This window comes from Chlorocebus sabaeus, chromosome 1, assembly GCF_047675955.1.
Source record: "Chlorocebus sabaeus isolate Y175 chromosome 1, mChlSab1.0.hap1, whole genome shotgun sequence".
In the NCBI taxonomy this organism is placed as follows: domain Eukaryota; kingdom Metazoa; phylum Chordata; class Mammalia; order Primates; family Cercopithecidae; genus Chlorocebus; species Chlorocebus sabaeus.
Window position 1 is genome coordinate 4,163,189 of NC_132904.1, and position 20,347 is coordinate 4,183,535.

The 20,347-nt window shown below is 49.2% G+C and overlaps 2 protein-coding genes and 1 long non-coding RNA gene across 16 annotated transcripts in view; 1 reads left to right on the plus strand and 2 right to left on the minus strand.

Moving 5' to 3' along the window:
* Window positions 1–5,746, minus strand: part of CTTN (cortactin) — a 38,923-nt gene extending 33,177 nt beyond the window's left edge. For 2 of the 5 annotated variants that reach the window (XM_073009399.1, XM_008016578.3), the window contains exon 1: window positions 5,644–5,746. The gene's annotated coding sequence lies outside the window, so the exon portion shown is untranslated. Of the gene's footprint in view, window positions 1–4,581; window positions 4,604–5,643 lie in introns of those variants that run through there. The other 3 variants (XM_008016495.3, XM_008016266.3, XM_008016342.3) reach the window with 2 other exon arrangements.
* Window positions 5,747–5,782: 36 nt separating this feature from the next.
* On the plus strand, window positions 5,783–20,050 carry LOC103245379 (uncharacterized). The gene is made up of 2 exons (XR_501926.3): window positions 5,783–6,153; window positions 17,642–20,050. It is a non-coding gene; the product is annotated as an uncharacterized lncRNA (long non-coding RNA).
* PPFIA1 (PTPRF interacting protein alpha 1) overlaps window positions 14,130–20,347 on the minus strand; it is a 117,608-nt gene continuing 111,390 nt past the window's right edge. For all 10 annotated transcript variants that reach the window (XM_008015793.3, XM_073009018.1, XM_073008990.1 and 7 more), the window contains 2 exons: window positions 16,373–16,443; window positions 14,130–15,530 (listed from right to left, as the gene is read on the minus strand). In XM_008015793.3, the coding sequence (XP_008013984.1) occupies window positions 16,385–16,443 (59 nt within the window). In that variant the 3' untranslated portion in view covers window positions 14,130–15,530; window positions 16,373–16,384. The remainder of the gene's footprint in view (window positions 15,531–16,372; window positions 16,444–20,347) is intronic.

Genomic DNA, 20,347 nt, shown 5'->3' on the forward strand with positions numbered 1-20,347 from the left:
AATAAGATAAGAAAAACACTCCTTGCGAGGATCGTGATATGGCCGGGAGAAAACACAGGTACAGTGACCGTCTCAAGATGTGACAGCAGCAGCTGGAGAGCCGAAGAGGCGGCGGCTGCATTCCTAATGGACGTATATGGTTACCGCGCAGGGAGCAAGGCTCCAGTTCCCCAGAGGGTGGCCAAGCACATGGCCCCTTCCCGAGGACCACACATCAGCCTCAACGGGACACCATACTGCTAAACATCACTCATCGACGAATGAAATCCCTTCGTCCCTAGGAACAAGCTGGCCACAGGCAGAGTGGTTTCTCATGCATTAGGTGCTAGGGGATGGTACCTGGCTGGCCCTCCTGGCAATTAATTTCCTATCTGGTTCCTGACCCAACTGTTTGCTCCATCTCTCTCCCCAATTCCCTTTGGCAATCTTAACTTCTACAGATTGCTTGGTACATTCTGGTTACTACAGTTATTACTGTAATCAGCAGGCATCTATACAACTCTGCCTACACCATTAGCCAAACATGGTCGTGTATACCTGTAGTCCCAGCTAGTCAGGAGGCTGAGTCCAGGAGCTCAAGGGTGCAGTGAGCCATGATCACCCCACTGCACTCCAGCCTAGGAGACAGAGACCCTGTCTCATACATAAATCAATCATAAAGTAAAAAATAAAAATCTCATGAGCAGCTAAGGATAGGCTCAAATCCACAATTTTATACTCTCAATATTTGAAATTTTAAAAAAATCACAAAAATAACTAATAGAAAATAGGCTTGATTATTTTGTGGATCCAAAGATAAAGCCTCTAGACCCCTACCTCAAAACCATACAGAAAAATTAACTCAAAAATGAACTAAAATCCTAAAAAGGTATAAATTTTTGTGACTTTGAATTTGGCAATAGTTTCTTAGATACGACACCAAAACACAAGAGGAAAAAAATAAATTGTACAAAATTAAAAATTTTGTGCTTCATCAAGAAGGTGACAAGACGATCCCAAGAGAAAACTATTTTGAACCGTATATCCAGAATATATATAAAAAACTCTTGGCTGGGCACGGCGGCTCACGCCTGTAATCCCAGCACTTTGGGAGGCCAAGGCAGGCGGATTAACAGGTCAAGAGATTGAGACCATCCTGGCCAACATGGTGAAACCCCGTCTGTACCAAAAATACAAAAATTAGCTGGGCATGGTGACGTGTGCCTGTAATCCCAGCTACACGGGAGGCTGAGGCAGGAGAATTGCTTGAACCTGGGAGGCGGAGGTTGCAGTGAGCCGAGATTGTGCCACTGCACTCCAGCCTGGGCGACAGAGTGAGACTCCATCTCAAAAAGAAAAAAAAAGGAACTCTTATAATTCAATAATAAAAAGGACAATTAACCCCATTTAAAAATGGGTGAAGGACCTGAAGAGACATTTCTTCAGAGGAGATATACAAATGGCCAATAAGCTCAGGAAAAGTTTGTTCAATGTCATTAACCATCAGGGAAACGCAAATCAAAACCACAAAGAGAACCCACCTCATACCCACTAGGATGACTAAAATAAAAGACGATGACAAGTCTCAGCAACGGTGTGGAGAAACCGGAAGCCTCATAGACTGCTGATAGGAATGTTAAATGGAAAAGGTCTGGCAGTTCCTCAGAAGGTTAAACTCAGGTACTGTATGACTCAGTAACTCCACTCCTAGGTCTATGCCCAAGAGAAATAAAGTATAAGCACACAAAAACTTGTGCATGAGTGTTCAGAACAGCACTATTCATAGCAGCCACAAAACGGAAACACTCCAAATGTCCATCAACTGATAGATACAGAGCATGTGGTCTACCTAACACAAACGCATTATTTCCGCCACAAAGAGGATCCAGCAGTGACACCTGCTGCAGTGTGGAGGGACCTCAAATCCATTACGCAAAGGAAAACCATGCACAAAAGACCACATATTGTACGATTCAATTTCTAGGAACTGTCTGGAGTTGACAAATCTACAGAGACAAAAGATACATTACTGGTTGCCCAGGGCTGGGCGGATGGTGGTGGTGGGGATCGGGAAGTCATGGCTAAAAGGTACAAGGGCTTCTTTTTGAGGTGACAAAATTATTCTGAGATTGATTGTGGTGATAGTTGTACAACTGCATGAAGATCCTAAACACCAGTGGACAGTATACATTAAACAGGCGCATTGTATGGCGTGTGAATTTTATCTCAATAAAGCTGTTACAATACGGTTCAAAAGAAGATGATGACTCTGTCCAACCTCAACATTAAACCTTCCTTGCAAATGTCAGTGTACAAATCAGACTGCACAAACGTGAAGTAATTTTGCTGTCTAGACAGAGGGAAAAATTCCTCTATACAAGAATTTTTTTTTTTTCTTTTTCAGAGTCTTGCTCTGTTGCCCAGGCTGGAGTGCAACGGTGCCATCTTGGCTCACTGCAACCTCCGTCTCCCAGGTTCAAGTGATTTTCCTGCCTCAGCTTCCTGAGTAGCTGGGATTACAGGCATGTACCACCGCACTCAGCTAATTTTTTATGTTTTTAGTAGAGATGGGGTTTCATTATGTTGGTACAGGCTGATCTCCAACTCCTGGCCTCAAGTGATTTGCCAGCCTCAGTCTCTCAAAGTGCTGGGATAACAGGCATGAGCCACCACGCCTAACTGCCCCCCACCAGCCTTTTTTTTTTTTTTTTTGAGTCAGGGTCTTGCACTGTGCCCCAGGCTAGAGTGCAGAGGCACAGTCTCAGCTCACTGCAACCTCCGTATCCCAGGCTCAGGCGATCCTCCCACCTCAGCCTCCCAAGTTGCTGAGACTATAGGAATGCACCACCACACCCAGCTAATTTTTCTTTTCTTCTTCTTTTTTTTTTCTTTGAGAGGGAGTCTCACTCTTTTGCCCAGGCTGGAGTGCAATAGTGTGATCTTGGCTCACTGCAACCTCCACCTCCTGGGTTCAAGCGATTCTCCTGCTTCAACCTCCTGAGTAGCTGGGGCTACAGGCGCCCGTCACATTTTTCGTATTTTTTTTAGTAGAGACGGAGTTTCACTGTTAGCCAGGATGGTCTCGATCTCCCGACCTCATGATCTGCCCACCTCAGCCTCCCAAAGTGCTGGGATTAGTGTGAGCCACTGCGCCTGGCCAATTTTTCTATTTTTAATAGAGATGGGGTTTCTCCATGTTGCCTAGGCTGATCTCGAAACTCCTGGGCTCAAGCAATCCACCTGCCCTTGGCCTCCCAAAGTGCTGAGATTACAGGTGTGAGCCACTGAGCCCGGCCGAAGAATATTTTAAATGATGGGACAGAAACATCCATCCAGCATCAACTTTCCATTAGCCTCAGCATCTATGGCAGAGCAGGAGGAGAAAGGAAACACATCTGCTTAGCCAAAATCGCCATCACAGGCACACTCCCTACACCACACTTACTCAAGGGAAACCCTGCCCCCAACATTTACTCTGTTTACTCAAAGCAGTGCGTGAGCAGATGGGGTGGGCCATGGGAATATTGCAACACAAGGCAGCAACCAGCGCTCACAGCAATTCACACTCTCAGGACACCTTTTTCAGAGCACCTACTGCATGGCACATACTGAATATCTGAATTGCCAATTATGTGCACTGTCATTTTAAAAATGTTTTAAAAACAGGTCCATCAAAATGCTACAATTAAAAGTCAGCTTTAGCTGGGCCTGCAGTCCCAGCCACTTGGGAGGCTGAGGTGGGAGGATCGCTTAAGGCCAGCAGTTCAAGGTTGCAGTGTGATAGACGGCACCTGTGAAGAGCTGCTGCACTCCAGCCTGGGGACAGGGTCTCGCTCTGTCACCCAGGCTGGAGTACACTGGTGCGATCGAGCTCACTGCAGCCTCCAACTCCTGGGCTCGAGATCCTTTGCCTCAGCGTCCCGAGTACCGGGACAACAGGTGCACGCCAGCATGCCCAGCGAATTTCTTTTTTTCTTTCTTTTTTTTTTTGTAGACACAAGGTCTCCCTACGTTACCCAGGCTAGTCTGGAACTCCTGGCCTCAAATGATCCTCTCACCTTGGTCTCCCAAAGTGCAGCGATTACAGGTGGGAGCCACCGCACCCCCGCCCCAGGCCAAAAGATATTTCTTTTCAGTAAGATTTAGCAGAGGGTTAGCTTCCAGTTCTAGGGGACCTAATATCAAAACAACCCTGCCTCACCAACTTTTTATTGAGTCCCACTTAAAAGACTCTTCCTTGTTCCTTGAGTATCTGGCGAATACTTCTCTAACCAGAGGAGAAATAGGACTGACTCAGTGCTCTGGAGCCGGTGACTCACCCACAAGGTCAAACACGGGAATGGAGACAGGGGCAGGCGGCCAGCCCCTCCTGCACCACGGCCTTGGGCCCGGCCGGGATCATGCCTTAAGGACCTAGTGGGTGAAGTCCCCCCAATAGAGCCTATGCAGCTAAGTCAACAGTGAGCCCAAAGGGAGCGCATGGGATTGCTGGGAGCGCTCCTCGGATGCCTCCGGAGTTTCCCTCAGCAGAAAATGAATTCCTCCCCAAGGGGCCCGACACGTCCACAGATTCCAGCGGGAGGAAGCCCTGTCCCTTCTCACCCGAGGCCTTCCAGCGCCGGGGATCAGGCATCCGTTAGACTATCCAGGTGATGGAAACGTAACAGAAAGCCCCAAAGCACCGTTCTGGTGATTTTTAAACACACCCCGAAGGAGGGACGGTTCCAAATTTAGAGCCTCACGACTAGCTGCAGCCGCGCCTCGCTGCCTCCATTGACCTGATTGCAAAACCTTCGCTCAGGTACAGGCCGGGTGGATCTCCAGCTGCTCCGCCACGTCCCACGTCCCACAGCGAGCCCCTCAAACCGTGGACCCCAGGCGCCTTGACCCCGCGGACCCCATCTCTTTCCCCTGCACACGGATCCCTTCCCTTGGAGCCCAAATCCCCTCCCCTCGGACCCTATCCCTTTTCTCTGCGCCCCGACCCTTTCCCCTCGAGCTCCAGTTCCCTTCCCTCGGACCCCATCCCTGTAGCCCTGCGCCTGGACCCCTTCCCGTCAGACCCCAATCCCCTCCCCTCGGACCTCATCCCTTTCCCTCTGCGCCCGGACTCCTCCTTCTAAAACCCCCCGCCCTTTCCTTGAGACCCCCCACACCCACCTTCCACGGCTGCTCGAACCCCGGCCTCCTCCGCTCGGACCTCCGAACCCCACAGGCCCAGCCCCTCCCCCTCAGGCCCCAATCCCTTCTCCCTCGGAGCCCATCCCCCTCTCCTATTCCCTCGGACCCACTACCCCTCCCAGCCTGGCCCCTCTCCGGCCCTGGGGCCCCCAGGGTCCAGGGACCCTCCCCGCAGAGCTGAGACCCCCCATTTGGCCCCTCTCCAACCTTCCTCCGCGGACCCCAGCCCCGAGCCTTCCGTGCCCCCTTGTCCCCTGGGGCCCAGACCCGTCCTCGTGGCCCTCGCGGACCCCCGGCCCTCGCCCGGCCCCGCCCCAGGCCGGGAAAGCCTCGCCACTCTGCCCCGGCCCCCGAAACCGCGAGCGGAAGAGCGGTGAGACCGCTGCGGCCGCTGCTTCCTTCCCCTTTCGCAGCCCGGCGACGCCACAGGAGGGAAGAAGCAGAGCCGGGCCTGCATCCCGGGCGGACGCCGCGCTCGCTCACCGCCACCTGGGGTCGGTCCGGCCCGGGTCGGCCCTGGATCCCGCCGCGCCCGCCGCTCCCAGGCGCCAGGCTCTACTTCCGGTTCCGCGGGCGGGGGCGGGGCCGCATCCGGGTCCCCGCGCGGCCCCGCCCCCGAAACCTCCCCCTCCCGCGTCCCGGCCCCCAAGAGCCCCGGGGGTCAGCCAGCAGCTGGCGAAACGCTAGCCCGTCCAGTGGCGAGTTTGCAGAGCGCGCTCGAAAGTAGCGTTGCGCGGGCAGACGAGGGGCGCTGAGAAGCACACAGCCCACGGCGGGGTCTCAGGATCCGCGGCGCTTCCCGGGGCCGAGGGAAGGAAGCCAGCCCAGGCGATGCGCATGCCTTGAGCCCGGGAGCGGGGAGCCTCTTCATCTCTCCATCTTCTCTTCGCGCGCTCCCAGCCGTCCTTGTCCGCTCACCATGCACCCTCCAGAAAGGGCCACATGCGTGCCAGGGACGCGAGCCCCGGCCACAGGGACCTAGCAGCCTAGAAGGTGAGTCAAGCGTTAAACCACATGGGTACTCACCTGGGAAATGAGATAAATGCCAGGAAGAAGTGAGAGTTTCATGACATCGTACTGGAGAGACGGTAGGACCTGAACCCCTGGGAGACCAGAGGTTTCTTTGGGCGATTCACATGTTAACCAAGATGTGAAGGCCCCATAGGAGTAAACAAGGTAAGGAGGGAAGAATTTTCCAGGCAGGCCAACAGCAGGTTCAGAGGCCCCGAGGCAGGAAAGATCTTGCAGCAGGGGAACTGAAGGAGGCTCAGCTCAGCATGGCAGAGGGCTGGTGGTGCAGCAGAGCTGTGGTGTGAGAGAGGCCAGGTCATGCAGAGGCCGAAAGAGCACAGCGAGGACCTCGGTCTTTATTCTGGGAGACATGGGAAGTCCTTGGAGGAGTTAAGCAGATAAGAGACATCATGAAGTTTGGGCCAGGCGCAGTGGCCCACGCCTGTAATCCTAGCCCTTTGGGAGGCTGACATGGGAGGATCGCCTGAGGCCAGGAGTTCGAGACCAGCCTGGTCAGCATAGTGAGCCCCTCCCCGCCGGCCGCTCGCCGAATAAATAAATTTTATTTATTTATCGCTGAATAAATAAATAAGACATCATGAAGTTTGAATTGTAATGAGATCACTGTGGCTGCTGTGTGGAGAATGGATGGGAGAAGGGCCAGGTAGAGCCTAATGTAGCTGATTCAGGCAGACCACTGGTGGCAGGTAAGATGGGGAGAAGTGGATAGATGCAAGAGGCATTTAGAAAGCTAAACGGTCAGATGTGAGGATGAATTGGGAGTGCGGGTGGCGGAAGGAAATGTCAGGTGTTGATCATTTTTTAAAGGTAAAATCATTACTTTCATACACGTATAAAATAAACATGTCCAATATTTTATTTAACTCAATAATGAATACATCATAAGTGGCCCTCCTGTACTGGGATTACATATGTGAGCCCCTTGCTCCATGAAAAAAAGTACAAATTATGTCTTATAATCATGTTACTGTAAGGAAAAATATATTGCTATATATATATATATATACACATTTTTTTTTTTTCAAGACGGAGTCTCTCTCATCCAGGCTGGAGTATAGTGGCTGTGGACCACGAAGGCAAAAAAAATCAGAACTCAGCCTTCCTCACAGGCAATCCAGCTTTGAAAGGCAGATGAGTGAAAGGGCCCTGGAGAGGGCTCCAAAAGGAGACATCTTGACTGAGCGTAACAAATGTGGGTATTGGAGGCCAAATAGGGCATAAACGGGGCAGGCGTACCCGGAAACAGGGGCCTCACATTCGAAGAGCTACCACGATGAGATTTTTCAGGCAGGGCATTCCATTTTTTCCTCAAAACAGCTTTACAAGCTGGAAATCATTTTTGTAAGACCAGCTTTATTGACATATAATTCACATACAATTCAGTACAGTCAGTGTTTTGGGGGTTTTTTGTAGCATATTCACAGGGTTGTATAACCGTCACCACAGCCTAATTTTAGAACATTTACCCTCCCCCAGAAAGAAACCCTACTCATCAACTGCCAGTCCCCTTTCGTCCCCTCTCCATCAGCCTGAGCAGCCAGTCCCCCGTCGTCCCCTGTCCGCCATCCCGAGCAGCCAGTCCCCCTCCGTCCCCTGTCCGCCAGCCCGAGTAGCCAGTCCCCCTCCATCCCCTGTCCACCAGCCTGAGCAGCCATGAGTCTACTTTCTGCCAATAAGGTGGATATCATTGCTTCCATTTGACAGAGAAGGAAAGCCAGAGCTCACTGCAGACTTTGCAGCAGGAGGGCAGTGTTCGTGGCTTAGAAAGACCAGTCTGCTGCCGGGGCAGAGCGGGCTGCTTCAGAGTGGCTCCCAGGGAGAAAGGGGCAGCGCACTCTTCCACATGCCCATTGTGCTCCGCAGGACAATGTGTGGCAGAGACTGAGGCTGGCCACAGAGAAATTACACATACAGTGTAAAATTTGCAAAGCAATGAGTATAGCTGTGCTCAGAAATAGTTGGAGGCTGGGCGCGGTAGCTCATGCCTATAATCCTGGCACTTTGGGAGGCCGAAGCAGGCGGATCACTTGAGGTTAGGAATCTGAGACCAGCCTGGCCAGCATGGTGAAGCCCCGTCTCTACTAAAATTCAAACAAACAAACAAACAAAAACAAAAACAAAAACAAACTGGTGGCCAGGCGTGGTGGCTCATGCCCATTATCCCAGCACTTTGGGAGGCCGAGGCAGGTGGATCACTTGAGGTCAGGAGTCCGAGACCATCCTGGCCAACCTGGTAAAACCCCATCTCTAATAAATATACAAAAATTAGCCAGGCCTGGTGGCAGGCGCCTGTAATCCCAGCTACCTGGGAAGCTGAGGCAGGAGAATCGCTCAAACCCAGGAGGTGAAGGTTGCAGTGAGCTGAGATCGTGCCATTGCACTCCAGCCTGGGAGACAGAGTGGGACTCCATAAAAAAAAAAAAAGGTGATATCTCTGTGAGCCAGAAATGAAGAGGAATGCAAAGTGCTGAGTGGGCCTGCAGCTACCAACCTGCTGGGCTGGGTCACCCATGCTTGTAAAAGAAGCACGCAGCCAGGGGCGCACCGGTGGTCCCAGCTACTTGGGGAGGCTGAGGTGGGAGGAATCACTAGAGCCCAGGAGTGCAAGACCAACTGGAGAAAGGTCTGAATAGGGATCCTGAAGAGATGAGGTGGCACCACTGTCAGGTCTTGAGGCCACAGAATGAATGAGGGCTTGGATCCTGGCAAATGAGGTTCTGGGAAGACGGGAGGAAGAGGTCTGGCTTGCAAACGGGGTCTTATTAGGTAGATGAAACCTCACAAGTAGAAGTTGTCAGAGATGATAAGTGGCTCTCTTCAGACCTTTCAAGGTGTTATTTCAGTTAATCTCTCGGGCCTGGGTGCAGTAATGGAGATTCTCCACAGATGCAAATTGCCCTGACAGTGGACAGCTTTGCAGGGACCCCTTCATCTATTGGCCCTATAACAGCCATTTCAAAAAAATGTCAAAAGTACAGTTTGGGGTAAATGTTTCTGTTGTGGTCGAGACAGAGTCTGGCTCTGCTCTGTCGCCTAGGCTGGAGTGCAGCAGTGCGATCATACAGCTCACTGCAACCTCCACCTCCCAGGCTCAAGCCATCTTTCCACCTCAGCCTCCTGAGTAGCTGCGGCTGCAGGCACACACCACCACACCCGGCTAATTTTTGTACTGTTTGTAGAGACGGGGTTTTGCCATGTTGCCCAGGCTGGTCTCGAACTGATGAGCTCAAGCAGTCTGCCCACCTCGGCCTCCCAAAGTGCTGGGATTACAGGTGTGAGCCACCGTGCCCGGCCTGGAGTAAAATCTCTTGATTTCCTTCAGTATCATTGCTTATAAGACACATCCTAATTTAAGATACCAAAATATGAAAAAATGTTCACAGCAGAATTGATGAAATATAGTGTGTGCATGCTGGGTTGTGATATAAAATATTTCAGCTGTGGGCTGCAGTCAGAGTTTGAAACTGGGCAGAATTACCGAAACAAAGTGAAGGGGTAAGCAGCAGTATTCTCAAACATCCAAAGATGAAGAGTTTATCACATAGAGGGTCTGCCTGAGACCACTATTAAAACTTGTTTTTTGGATTTTTTTTGAGAAGGGTCTTGCTGTGTTGCCCAGTCTGTAGTACAGTGGCACAATCATAACTCGCTACAGCCTTGACCTCCCAAGTGCAAGTGGTCCTCCCACCGCAGCCTCCAGAATAGCGAGAAGCACAGGCATGTGCCACCACACCCTGCTGATTTTTAAATTCACTGCGGAGGCAGAGCCTGTGTTGCCCAGGCTGGTCTTGAACTCCTGGCCTCAAGAAATCCTACAGGCTCAGCCTCAAAGTATTGGGATTACAGGTGTGAGCCACTGCACCCAGCAAAAATTTTATTATGGAAAATCTCACACAAATGTGAAGGTGGATTAATAAAACGGTCATGAATGCACCACCCACTTTCAACAATCATCAATCCACTTGGTCAGTGTTGTTCAATTCATAAGCAGATCCCTCCCTCCCCTAAGATTATTGTAAAGCAAACCCAGACGTCCTGTTATTTCATCCGTGGATACTGGGGAATGTAGTCTTACCACGTGCCCCGTGTTATAATCGAAGTATCCCACTTGACTCACCAATAAATAATATAGTCACAATAATGAAAACAGAACTTGGATTTGACCCCAACAACTTGACTTAACCTCAGCTGGGAGACTGGGAGAGGGGACCGGAGGTGACAGGTGCTCAAATTCTCATCAGCCACGATGAGAAGCCACTAGACAGGGCCCAAAATGGAGGAAGCAGGCGGCCACGCTGAGCGCGTATTATTTGGGAGTAAGAAAGCAAATAGAAGGAATAGCCAAATCCATTCCTCATGGTCTAGGGAGTGGGAAGCGAGAGAGGAAGGACAAGGGCAAGGTCTGCTGGTTTTGTTCTTTTTTGATTTGATTTTTTTTGTTTGTTTGTTTGTTTGAGATGGAATCTGGCTCTGTCGCCCAGGCTGGAGTGCAGTGGCTGGATCTCAGCTCACTGCAAGCTCCGCCTCCCGGGTTCACGCCATTCTCCTGCCTTAGCCTCCAGAGTAGCTGGGACTACAGGCACCCACCACCTCGTCCGGCTAGTTTTTTGTATTTTTTAGTAGAGACGGGGTTTCACCATGTTAGCCAGGATGGTCTCGATCTCCTGACCTCGTGATCCACCCGTCTTGGCCTCCCAAAGTGCTGGGAATACAGGCTTGAGCCACTGCGCCTGGCCTGATTTTTTTTTTTGAGATGGATTTTCGCTCTTGTTGCCCAGGCTGGAGTGCAATGGTGCGATCTCAGCTCACTGCAACCTCTGCCTCTTGGGTTCAAGCGATTCTCCTGCCTCAGCCTCCCTAGTAGCTGGGATTACAGGCACACGCCACCACGCCCAGCTAATTTTTTGTGTTTTTAGTAGAGATGAGGTTTCACTACATTGGCCAGGCTGGTCTTGACCTCCTGATCTCAGGTGATCCACCCGCCTCAGCCTCCCAAAGTGCTGGGATCACAGGCGTGAGCCACTGCACCTGGCTTTTTACTTTAAATGATGTGCATGTATTACTCTGATTATAACAAAAACCTTAAAAATGAAAATAGGGTGTTGGAGAATTGGTGATTCAACTCCCTCAAGACTTACAGTTTCTGTAATACCCCAGTTCCTAAGTTATATTGCTTTTGTTCGATAAGCATGTTTTGGCCTATTTGAAGATGAGAACTGTGTAGTGTAAGGCAGAGTCATGCTTATCGACCGCCCTTCATCAGGAGTGAAAAATTGTACTCCATTGGCTTCTTCTGAGGTCGACTGGCAAGACCTATTTAAAATATTCACAACCAGGCACGGTGGCTCACGCCTATAATCCCAACACTTTGGGAGGCCGAGGTGAGTGGATCACCTCAGGTCAGGAGTTCGAGACCTGCCTGGCCAACATGGCGAAACCCCGTCTCTACTACAAAAAATAGCCGGGTGTGGTGGCGTGCACCTGTCATCTCAGTGACTCGGGAGGCTGAGGCAGGAGAATCACTTGAACCCAGGAGGCAGAGGTTGCAGTGAGCTGAGACTGTGTCACCGCACTCCGGCCTGGGCAACAAGAGTGAAACTCCGTCTCAAAAAATAAGTAAATCACAAGGAGCTGGTGCGTGACAGGTCACATGAAGAAAAGTGGCATATTACCTAAAATGGGTCCATTTGCATTGGTGTTCTCTGAAACCCTGTCTGGGGTTTTATTCATAGGAGACAGTAAATATGTAGTGTGAACATGAAACGGTTCTCAGCGTTTGATGTGTGTGATGCAGCCCTCCCCAGAGGACTTCTCCCTCCCTCCACACCAATGTCATGGTGCAGCTCGCACTCCTGGGCTGTCCCCTGGATGTACAGGACTAGCAATGTTTGTTTTTCCTAGAAGGTTGAAATAGTTTTGTCTTACCACGGTCTCTCCAGCACTGAAGAGAGTCCGGTACAGAGTAGATAATGAATGAATGAATGAATGCATGCTCAATCGCTTTGAATGCAGAGGGGACCCCCACAACTGCCTCTTTTGCTGGGTGATGCTTCGCACACTGGAGTTTGAAGATTAAGGTCCTAGACGTCAAATCGATTTGCATGCCAAGTGTCGTTTTGATTATTTTAAAATGTCTTCACCTTTTTTTTTTTTTTCTTTGTGGAGAAGGGAGTCTCGCTACGTTGCCCAGGCTGGTCTTGAACTCCTGGCCTCAACTGATCTTCCCAGCTCGGCCTCCCAAAGTGCTGGGATTACAGACATGAGCCACTGCCCCCAGTCCTTTTTTTGTTTTTTTTGAGATGGAGTCTCGCTGTGTTGCCAGGCTGGAGTGCAGTGGCATGAGCTCAGCTCACTGCAGCCTCCACCTCCTGGGTCCAAACGTTTCTCCTGCCTTAGCCTCCTGAGTAGCTGGGACTACAGGTGTGCACCACCATGCCCAGCTAATTTTTTTTTTTTTTTTTTTTTATTGAGGCGGAGTTTCGCTCTGTCGCCCAGGCTGGAGTGCAGTGGCCGGATCTCAGCTCACTGCAAGCTCCGCCTCCCGGGTTCACGCCATTCTCCTGCCTCAGCCTCCCGAGTAGCTGGGACTACAGGCGCCTGCCACCTCGCCCGGCTAGATTTTTGTATTTTTTAGTAGAGACGGGGTTTCACCGGGTTAGCCAGGATGGTCTTGATCTCCTGACCTCGTGATCCGCCCGTCTCGGCCTCCCAAAGTGCTGGGATTACAGGCTTGAGCCACCCAGCTAATTTTTGTATTTTTAATAGAGACGGGGTTTCACCATGTTGGCCAGGATGGTTTCGATCACTTGACCTCATGATCCGCCCGCCTCGGCCTCCCAAAGTGCTGGATTACAGACGTGAGCCACCACGCCCGGCCCAGTCTCCTTTTTTCTGGAAGTTTTAAGATACTTGAGGCATGCCTTTGGCTTTGTTCAGCCAAAAAGGACTATTAGATGAAAAACAGCAGGGAGGCACTACGTTATGTTTTAAATCTCACACTTTGGTTAACCTCAAGAACGAGGAAGTACAGAAAACAAGGCTTTCCCTACGTTAAGTGGGAAGATCAGCAAACACAGGTTCTAAACAGGAAAGCACAGAACACCCCTGATGGCTGCCCAGGAGAAACGTCCCAGGACACCGACCCATGTGACAGCACGTGCCCCTCAGAGGTGTCAGCCGTGTAGACAGAATGAGGAAACAGAGACCCCGGTGACGTCGGAGGTGGCCGCTGATGCCTGCTCCAGGAGGGGTGGTACTGGCCGTGGGCTCTGCGAATCCTGGGCTCGGTGGCCACACTGAGGTGGGACGAGGAGAAGGGCCACTTGCTGGTGTCTGGCTTTCCTCTTGGGCATCAGCTTGCAGCCTTGCAGCCTGAGGGGACTGAGCTCCCCCACTTCCACGGGTGGGACCTGCTTTCCTCCCCCAGCCCGTCAGCGTGTCGTCTCCCCTCTGCCATGCTGGGCTGCTTCACGACTCAGGACTGGATGTGAGCTATTAGGGACCCAGGCTTCCTGATTTCCAGAGGCCGTCAGTGTGAAGGGTGCGGGCCTGGGAGCCACCTCGTGAGCAGGCAGGGAGAGCAGATGGGAGTGTGAAGCCAGCACTGAGGAAGGAAGTGGAGCTGGGAAACGGCGTTAAGGGACACGCGTGCATGCGCGCGGTCCATGGCCTAGGCTCTGCCTTTGAGCCCTACCCACCGACTGTGTATGTGAGCCCCCACATTTGCATTTAACACCAGGCACCTGTCTCCTGCGGTAATGCAGGCTGGGGACCTCCAGAGAAGCGGGCAGGATGATGCCCTGAACCTGCACTTCATCTCCTGGCTGCTTTATTCTGTCAGTTGACTTCTATAATACAATTGCCACATGGTGACACTGCCTTCCAAAACAGCTATGGTCAATTTCAATGCAATTAGAGCTTATTCTCAGTATTCTTCATTGGCAGTGGAAAATACTTCAGTACTTTATTGAAAGAAAGCAATAAATAATACTGTGATAAAAATAGTTCAAAAGTAGACTGTACATACTTTGTTACATAATCAGGAAGTTCACAAAAGATTAATAGAAAAACGGAACAGTAACAATGAATTGTACAAGTAAATTAAAAGCAGAAACCAACTGTGAAAAGATAGGCTGCCGCCACCTCTGTATCTGCTGCACAGGAAATACCAGGCCATGGGCTGCCACGCTCTGCTGGCTTTTTAATATGCCACTGAAAAAGTCAAAGCCACATCTGCAACTTACACCATCCAAAATGGCTATAACATCGAGGTCTAAAAATGTCCCACTAGGTTCATTCTTTAAACATGTTTACAAACAAATGTAAAAAGATGATTTACATAAGAAAAATAAGGCCTTTATTAGAGCTGCACTGCACTGCTTTCTGGGTCTCCTGCCTTCATCCGCTGTGTGCGCCGACTTGCGGAGTGAGCGCGTGTGCTTGGTGGCTGGCCCTAGGGGAGCTACATGGGTGTCTCTCCACCCACTCCCAAGGAGCAGAGGCAGGGAAGAGGGCGCAGGGGCTGGGCTGGTCCCCAGGTTACCCCATCCCGAGTCTCTCCAGCTGAGAGAACTGCTCCCAGCTCACCATCTCTGTCAGCCACTGAAGACAAGCTCCCCAAATCCAGAGACCAGGCTAGGAAAGCGTTAACCAGTGCTAGGGGCTTCTCATAGTGTTGTGATAGTCTTTTCAGTCCACATTTTATTAGGAGCTGATATTTAACACCAGCTATTTTAAATCTGTTCATGCTGCAGAATAAAGCATTTCTTACTAGAAAAAGTATAGTTAAGGTCAGTCATTAAAATACAATTGCTTGAAATTAGGTATGCTTATTTCAGAATGATTGCTGTAGAGCTAGGCTGCATCTGTAAAGGATAATGCACATTGCTTCTGTCCTAATTTTATAAATGTAGTAAAATCCTCTTCATGGTTTATCATTAAAAAATTAATGATAATTACAATAAATGCATAATTTACAAAAGCCCTCTATTTGTTCATAGGATTTATACATACAAGCATTACAGTACATTCATTTGAAAGACTAAAATTAGGTATAAGAACATGATTTGAAAGGATATTTATAGCCTGGATATACATGAAAAAGTAAGTAACTATATAAATGAAGAGTCATAAGTTTACATAAATATAAGAAACATTAAATTCTAAAATATTTTCTCTATGGTATTCATGAATTTTTCACTAATTAAAAACTCTGTAATAAAATATCTTAGGGTCCATATAACAAGTATTAACAGATTAAAGATTCCATTGGATTCTAAAATGTAGTCTTTGTTGGATTCAAATGCTGCGTAATCATCGGTAGAAGTAGTGTGGGTAAACTGGAAAATAAACACAAACAAAAAGCCACTCAGTGCAGGCTGGGCCGTGCTGACCAAAGGGAGCTTCTGACACTGAGGCCCAAACGTCCCAACCCTGGCCCCTCCCCTCCAGGACCGTCACTTTCTGTGCCGTAGCTGCTCTGAGAATCACTGGCTAGAACATCAAGGGCTATGCACATCAATGAGACAGTTCCTTGGCTGACTTCATTTTGGCTTACGTCTACAAGTTACCAATTACAAATAAAAGATGAACAAACCAGTCAAATATGCCAACGGAGACCTTAAAATTGCTTAGAACAGCAAGGAGAGGGCGGGCCACTCACCAGCCAGAGTCCGTAGTTTTAAGAACCAGTCTCTCCAAACTGACAGGCTATTAGTGTCACACTTAATACAGTATGTAATTAACCACAAAACTTTGGGCTTGTTTCATTCAAGAATGTGTATTTAAAACGAAGCAAGCTTAGGAATCAAGGCCATGTGCATAACGACGTCAGGGTGAGAGACTCGCCTGACGCTCTCTGCCATGCTCTGCTCTTCTCCCCACTGCACCCGCATGACATCCACAGACAATTAAAATGAGTCAGCATTTTCAGGTTTAAGGAAAAGGTGAAAATACGTTTTTTTTCCCCTTAAAAAAAAGAGGGCACACTAACCTCTTTATGATCAATTGTAACAACAACATTATCTTAATGGGTACGGAGAGCTTGTGTCTCTATATATTTTAAATTCCCCAAAAACTGCATTGGCCTTCATGGTCCACACCCCTAGTCTGGCACTGCAGCTCCGATGACTCCTGCTGTGCCTCTGAGCCACCTCCAGGGGTTGTGGTGCTCTCTACTCACCAACAGGAGACTTTAGCAGGAGTAAGTCCTGACTGTAGCAGAATCCAACCTCTGTGTTCCTGATACATTGCCTGTTTCAACAGCCACGAGAGGAAGCGTGCAAACACAGCGTGCAGTTAGTCTTAGAACATCACATGAGGGCACAAGTAGACACACATCTTCACAACTACAGCAGCGCCTACGGAGGGACCTGAGGGGAGCTGCCTGAGTGGGCGGGATGGAGCCAGAGAGAGAGATCCAAGTGTCACCCAGTGGTGGCTCTCCCCAGCTCCCAAGGAGCCCCAGGAGACTCTGGAACACTACTCCGAAATACCAAGCACCAAATGGTATAGTAACAATTTCAAAATGTGCATCTGCATAAATGACCCTACTTAGAGCGATCCCTTTGCCTGTTACTAAACTCTGCATTCATAGACCCATGGGGCTGCTTCCATCTCTGACACTGGTATGAAGGAACCACCACGCGGCCCCGCTGATGCCGCCCGGCCCCGCTGAGCACAGAGGCCGGCGACACTGGGTACAAGGCCAGCCTCAGAGGAGGGGAGAGACCTCGCAGACCAGCCCCACTGAGCACAGAGGCCGGCGACACTGGGTACAAGGCCAGCCTCAGAGGAGGGGAGAGACCTCGCAGACCAGCACTAGCTGCGGTGTCTGGGAAGCCATGCCCTTTTCTCCTGGGGAGGAGCAGAGCAGGTGCAGAGATCTGGCTGCAGGGGTGGGGCGTTGGCCAGGGAGTGGGGTGAGGGCTGATCTAAAAACTGAAGCCCAGTCTCGGTTCCTACTAGAAATATTAATCATAGAGACCACAGATTTTCGTTCTTGTTCAAGAAACACACTGTGTGGCCAGAAGTAAGCCTGATTTCCATTAACAACCTGGAGTTTAAGTTCTTACAAATCAGGCCGGGCGCGGTGGCTCAAGCCTGTAATCCCAGCACTTTGGGAGGCCGAGACGGGTGGATCACGAGGTCAGGAGATCGAGACCATCCTGGCTAATATGGTGAAACCCCATCTCTACTAAAAAATACAAAAAACTAGCCGGGCGAGGTGGCGGGCGCCTGTAGTCCCAGCTACTCTGGAGGCTGAGGCAGGAGAATGGCGTAAACCCGGGAGTCAGAGCTTGTAGTGAGCTGAGATCCGGCCACTGCACTCCAGCCTGGGCAACAGAGCGAGACTCTGTCTCAAAAAAAAAAAAAAAAAAAAAAAAAAGTTCTTACAAATCAGAAACAGGTACTGGCTGCTCCCGGTTATATGTTTTTTGTTTTCCCACAGGTATACCAGGAACTCTTATCAACATCCTGCATGGTTCCAGCAAAGATGTTAAGACAGTTGGGACTATTGGGCAGGACACATGATCTTCCCAAACCCTCTGACTCTAAGAGCCTGGGAGACCTGCTGGAGTTTACCCCACATTCCCTTAATTAAAAAGCCATTAAAATAATCAATTTTGCTTGGCACAGTGGCTCGCGCCTGTAATTCCAGCAATTTGGGAGGTCAAGGCAGGAGGATTGCTTGAGCCCAAGAGTTTAAGACCAGCCTGGGCAACATGGTGAGACCCCACCTCTACAAAAAGTTAAAAAAACTTGCCAGGTGTGGTGGTGCGCACCTGTGGTCCCAGCTTCTTGGGAGGCTGAGGTTGCAGTAAGCCAAGACTGAGCCACTGCACTCCAACCTGGGCAACAGAGTGAGAACGTGTCTCAATAATAATAATAATAATCCCTTTAGCAGGCTTGTGCCTGAGTTATTTATGTAAGGGTAAAAAGTCTTCTTTATAATAAATTCTCTATAGCTTTTAGGTTTACTTTTTTTTTTTTTTTTTTGAGGCAGTTTTGCTCGTCGCCCAGGCTGGAGTTCAGTGGCATGATTTCAGCCCACTGCAACCTCCGCCTCCCAGGTTCAAGTCATTCTCCTGCCTCAGCCTCCCAGGTAGCTGGGATTATTGGCACGTGTCACCATGCCTGGCAAAATTTTTTGTACTTTTACTAGACACAGGGTTTCACCATGTTAGCCAGGCTGGTTTCCAACTCCTGACCTCAGGTGATCCACCCACCTCGGCCTCCCAAAGTGCTGGGATTACAGGCGTGAGCCACCGCGCCGGGCCTAGGTTTACTTTTGATCCATCCAAACTCTCATTCTTAATATTCCTGTTAACATTTAACAAGGGAAATGTGATGTGTCAGAAGGAAAACTGAAATGGAAGCCACAAGGAAACAAGCAAGCACTCATGTGGACTCTGCAGGTGACAGCGCTTGAGCTGAAGGCCAAGTTACAGTTACATTTTCTAAGAATTATCTGTATGACTCTTGGAGGAAAAATGCTAATTTTAAAAAAGTTCCTAGTTAAAAGATATACTGAGTTTTCCCCCTTAAGTATATTATCAAACTCTGGCAAACAATACATAAATAATACAGCCTTTTACTAAAAATGCCACAGAGTAAGCTATTCTCACCCAAAGTGTCCAGCTTAACTAGGTTTTATATAAATGTACTTTTCTTTTGATTTTTATACAGGTGATAGAGAACAAAATTTATGAACTTACTTATGGGAGGGGCTGATGACAAAAAAAAATTTGCAAAAACCCCATTAGCACAGTTTTCAATTATTATTTTTTATTATTATTATTATTATTATTATTATTATTATTTGTAGAGATGGGGTCTCACTGTGTTGCCCAGGCTAGTCTCAAACTTGAGCTCAAGTGATCCTCCTGCCTCTCAGCCTCCCAAAGTGCTAGGATTACTGGCATAAGCCATCATACCTGGCCCCTAATTAGCACTTAAAAAAAAAATTTTTTTTTTTTTTTTTTTTGAGACAGGGTCTCAGTCTGTCATCAAGGCTGGAGTCCAATGGCACAATCTCAGCTCACTGCACCCTCTGCCTCTCAACTCCAAATGATTCTCATGCCTCAGCCTCCCAAGTAGCTGGGATTACAAGCGTGTGCCACCACACCTGGTTAATTTTTGTACTTTTTTTTGCAGAGACGGGGTTTTGCCATGTTGGCCAGACAGGTCTTGAACTCCTGGCCTCAAGGAGTGGCACAGTTTTTAATGCCACTTCCTTTTCTTCAGTCTGCTCACTGGCCTCAGAACTGAGCATGAGTGACACCTGTGTGTAGCACAGGGGCTGCCATACAGCCCCCACTGACATGGGCTCAGAACTTCACCAGCTTTATGAATGATGCATTTAATCATCACAACTACTCTATGAGGAAGACACTACCATGATGACCATTTTACAGATGGGGAAACCGAGGCACAGTTTAGGTAAATGACTTGCTCAGGGTCATGCACCTCCTAGCGGCAGAGCTGGAGTCAAACCTAGGCAGCCTGGCTCTTCAACCTGTGCACTGCCTTTCATTAGATGAGTACAAGATCAGAGCTGAGAGACCTGTCAGGAAGCCATGGTCAACTGTTAACCTCAAATCAAAGTGGCTGTCAAAGGGAAAATCCCAAACTGTGCTTGAAATCATGGCAGTGATGCCCTCTCTCTGGCTGGTATATTCATGGCTGCCTCGATCCACTGGGGACTTCTTGGAGGTTCACCGTCCTCCCTTCCCTGCCCTCTAATGGGTAGACACGTGACTGCACAGAACAGCAGCAGCAGGGAGGGCCGAAAGGACAGGCAGAGCTCACACAAGCTGTAAACTGTGTGTTCTTTAAAATATACTGTTATATTCTCTGGTGTGGAGAGCAGTGAATCATGTGGTTTGGAAGCTACTACTACACTACTATTTCCTGAAAGAGCTTTCTAGCACGGCCTGTCACAGACATATTTACAAGTATGCCTCAGTCTCCCTCTGAGAACACAGACGAATACTGAGCTTTATTAGTTGGAAAAATATGCTAAGATTCAACCAGACAAGAATGTTTAAAAAATTCTATTATTATGGTTAAACTTTTATAAACAAATGTTAAGAGTTAATTTAAAAACATTTATATTTGGACATGCAACCATACTCAAGTGCCTTGTAACATATTA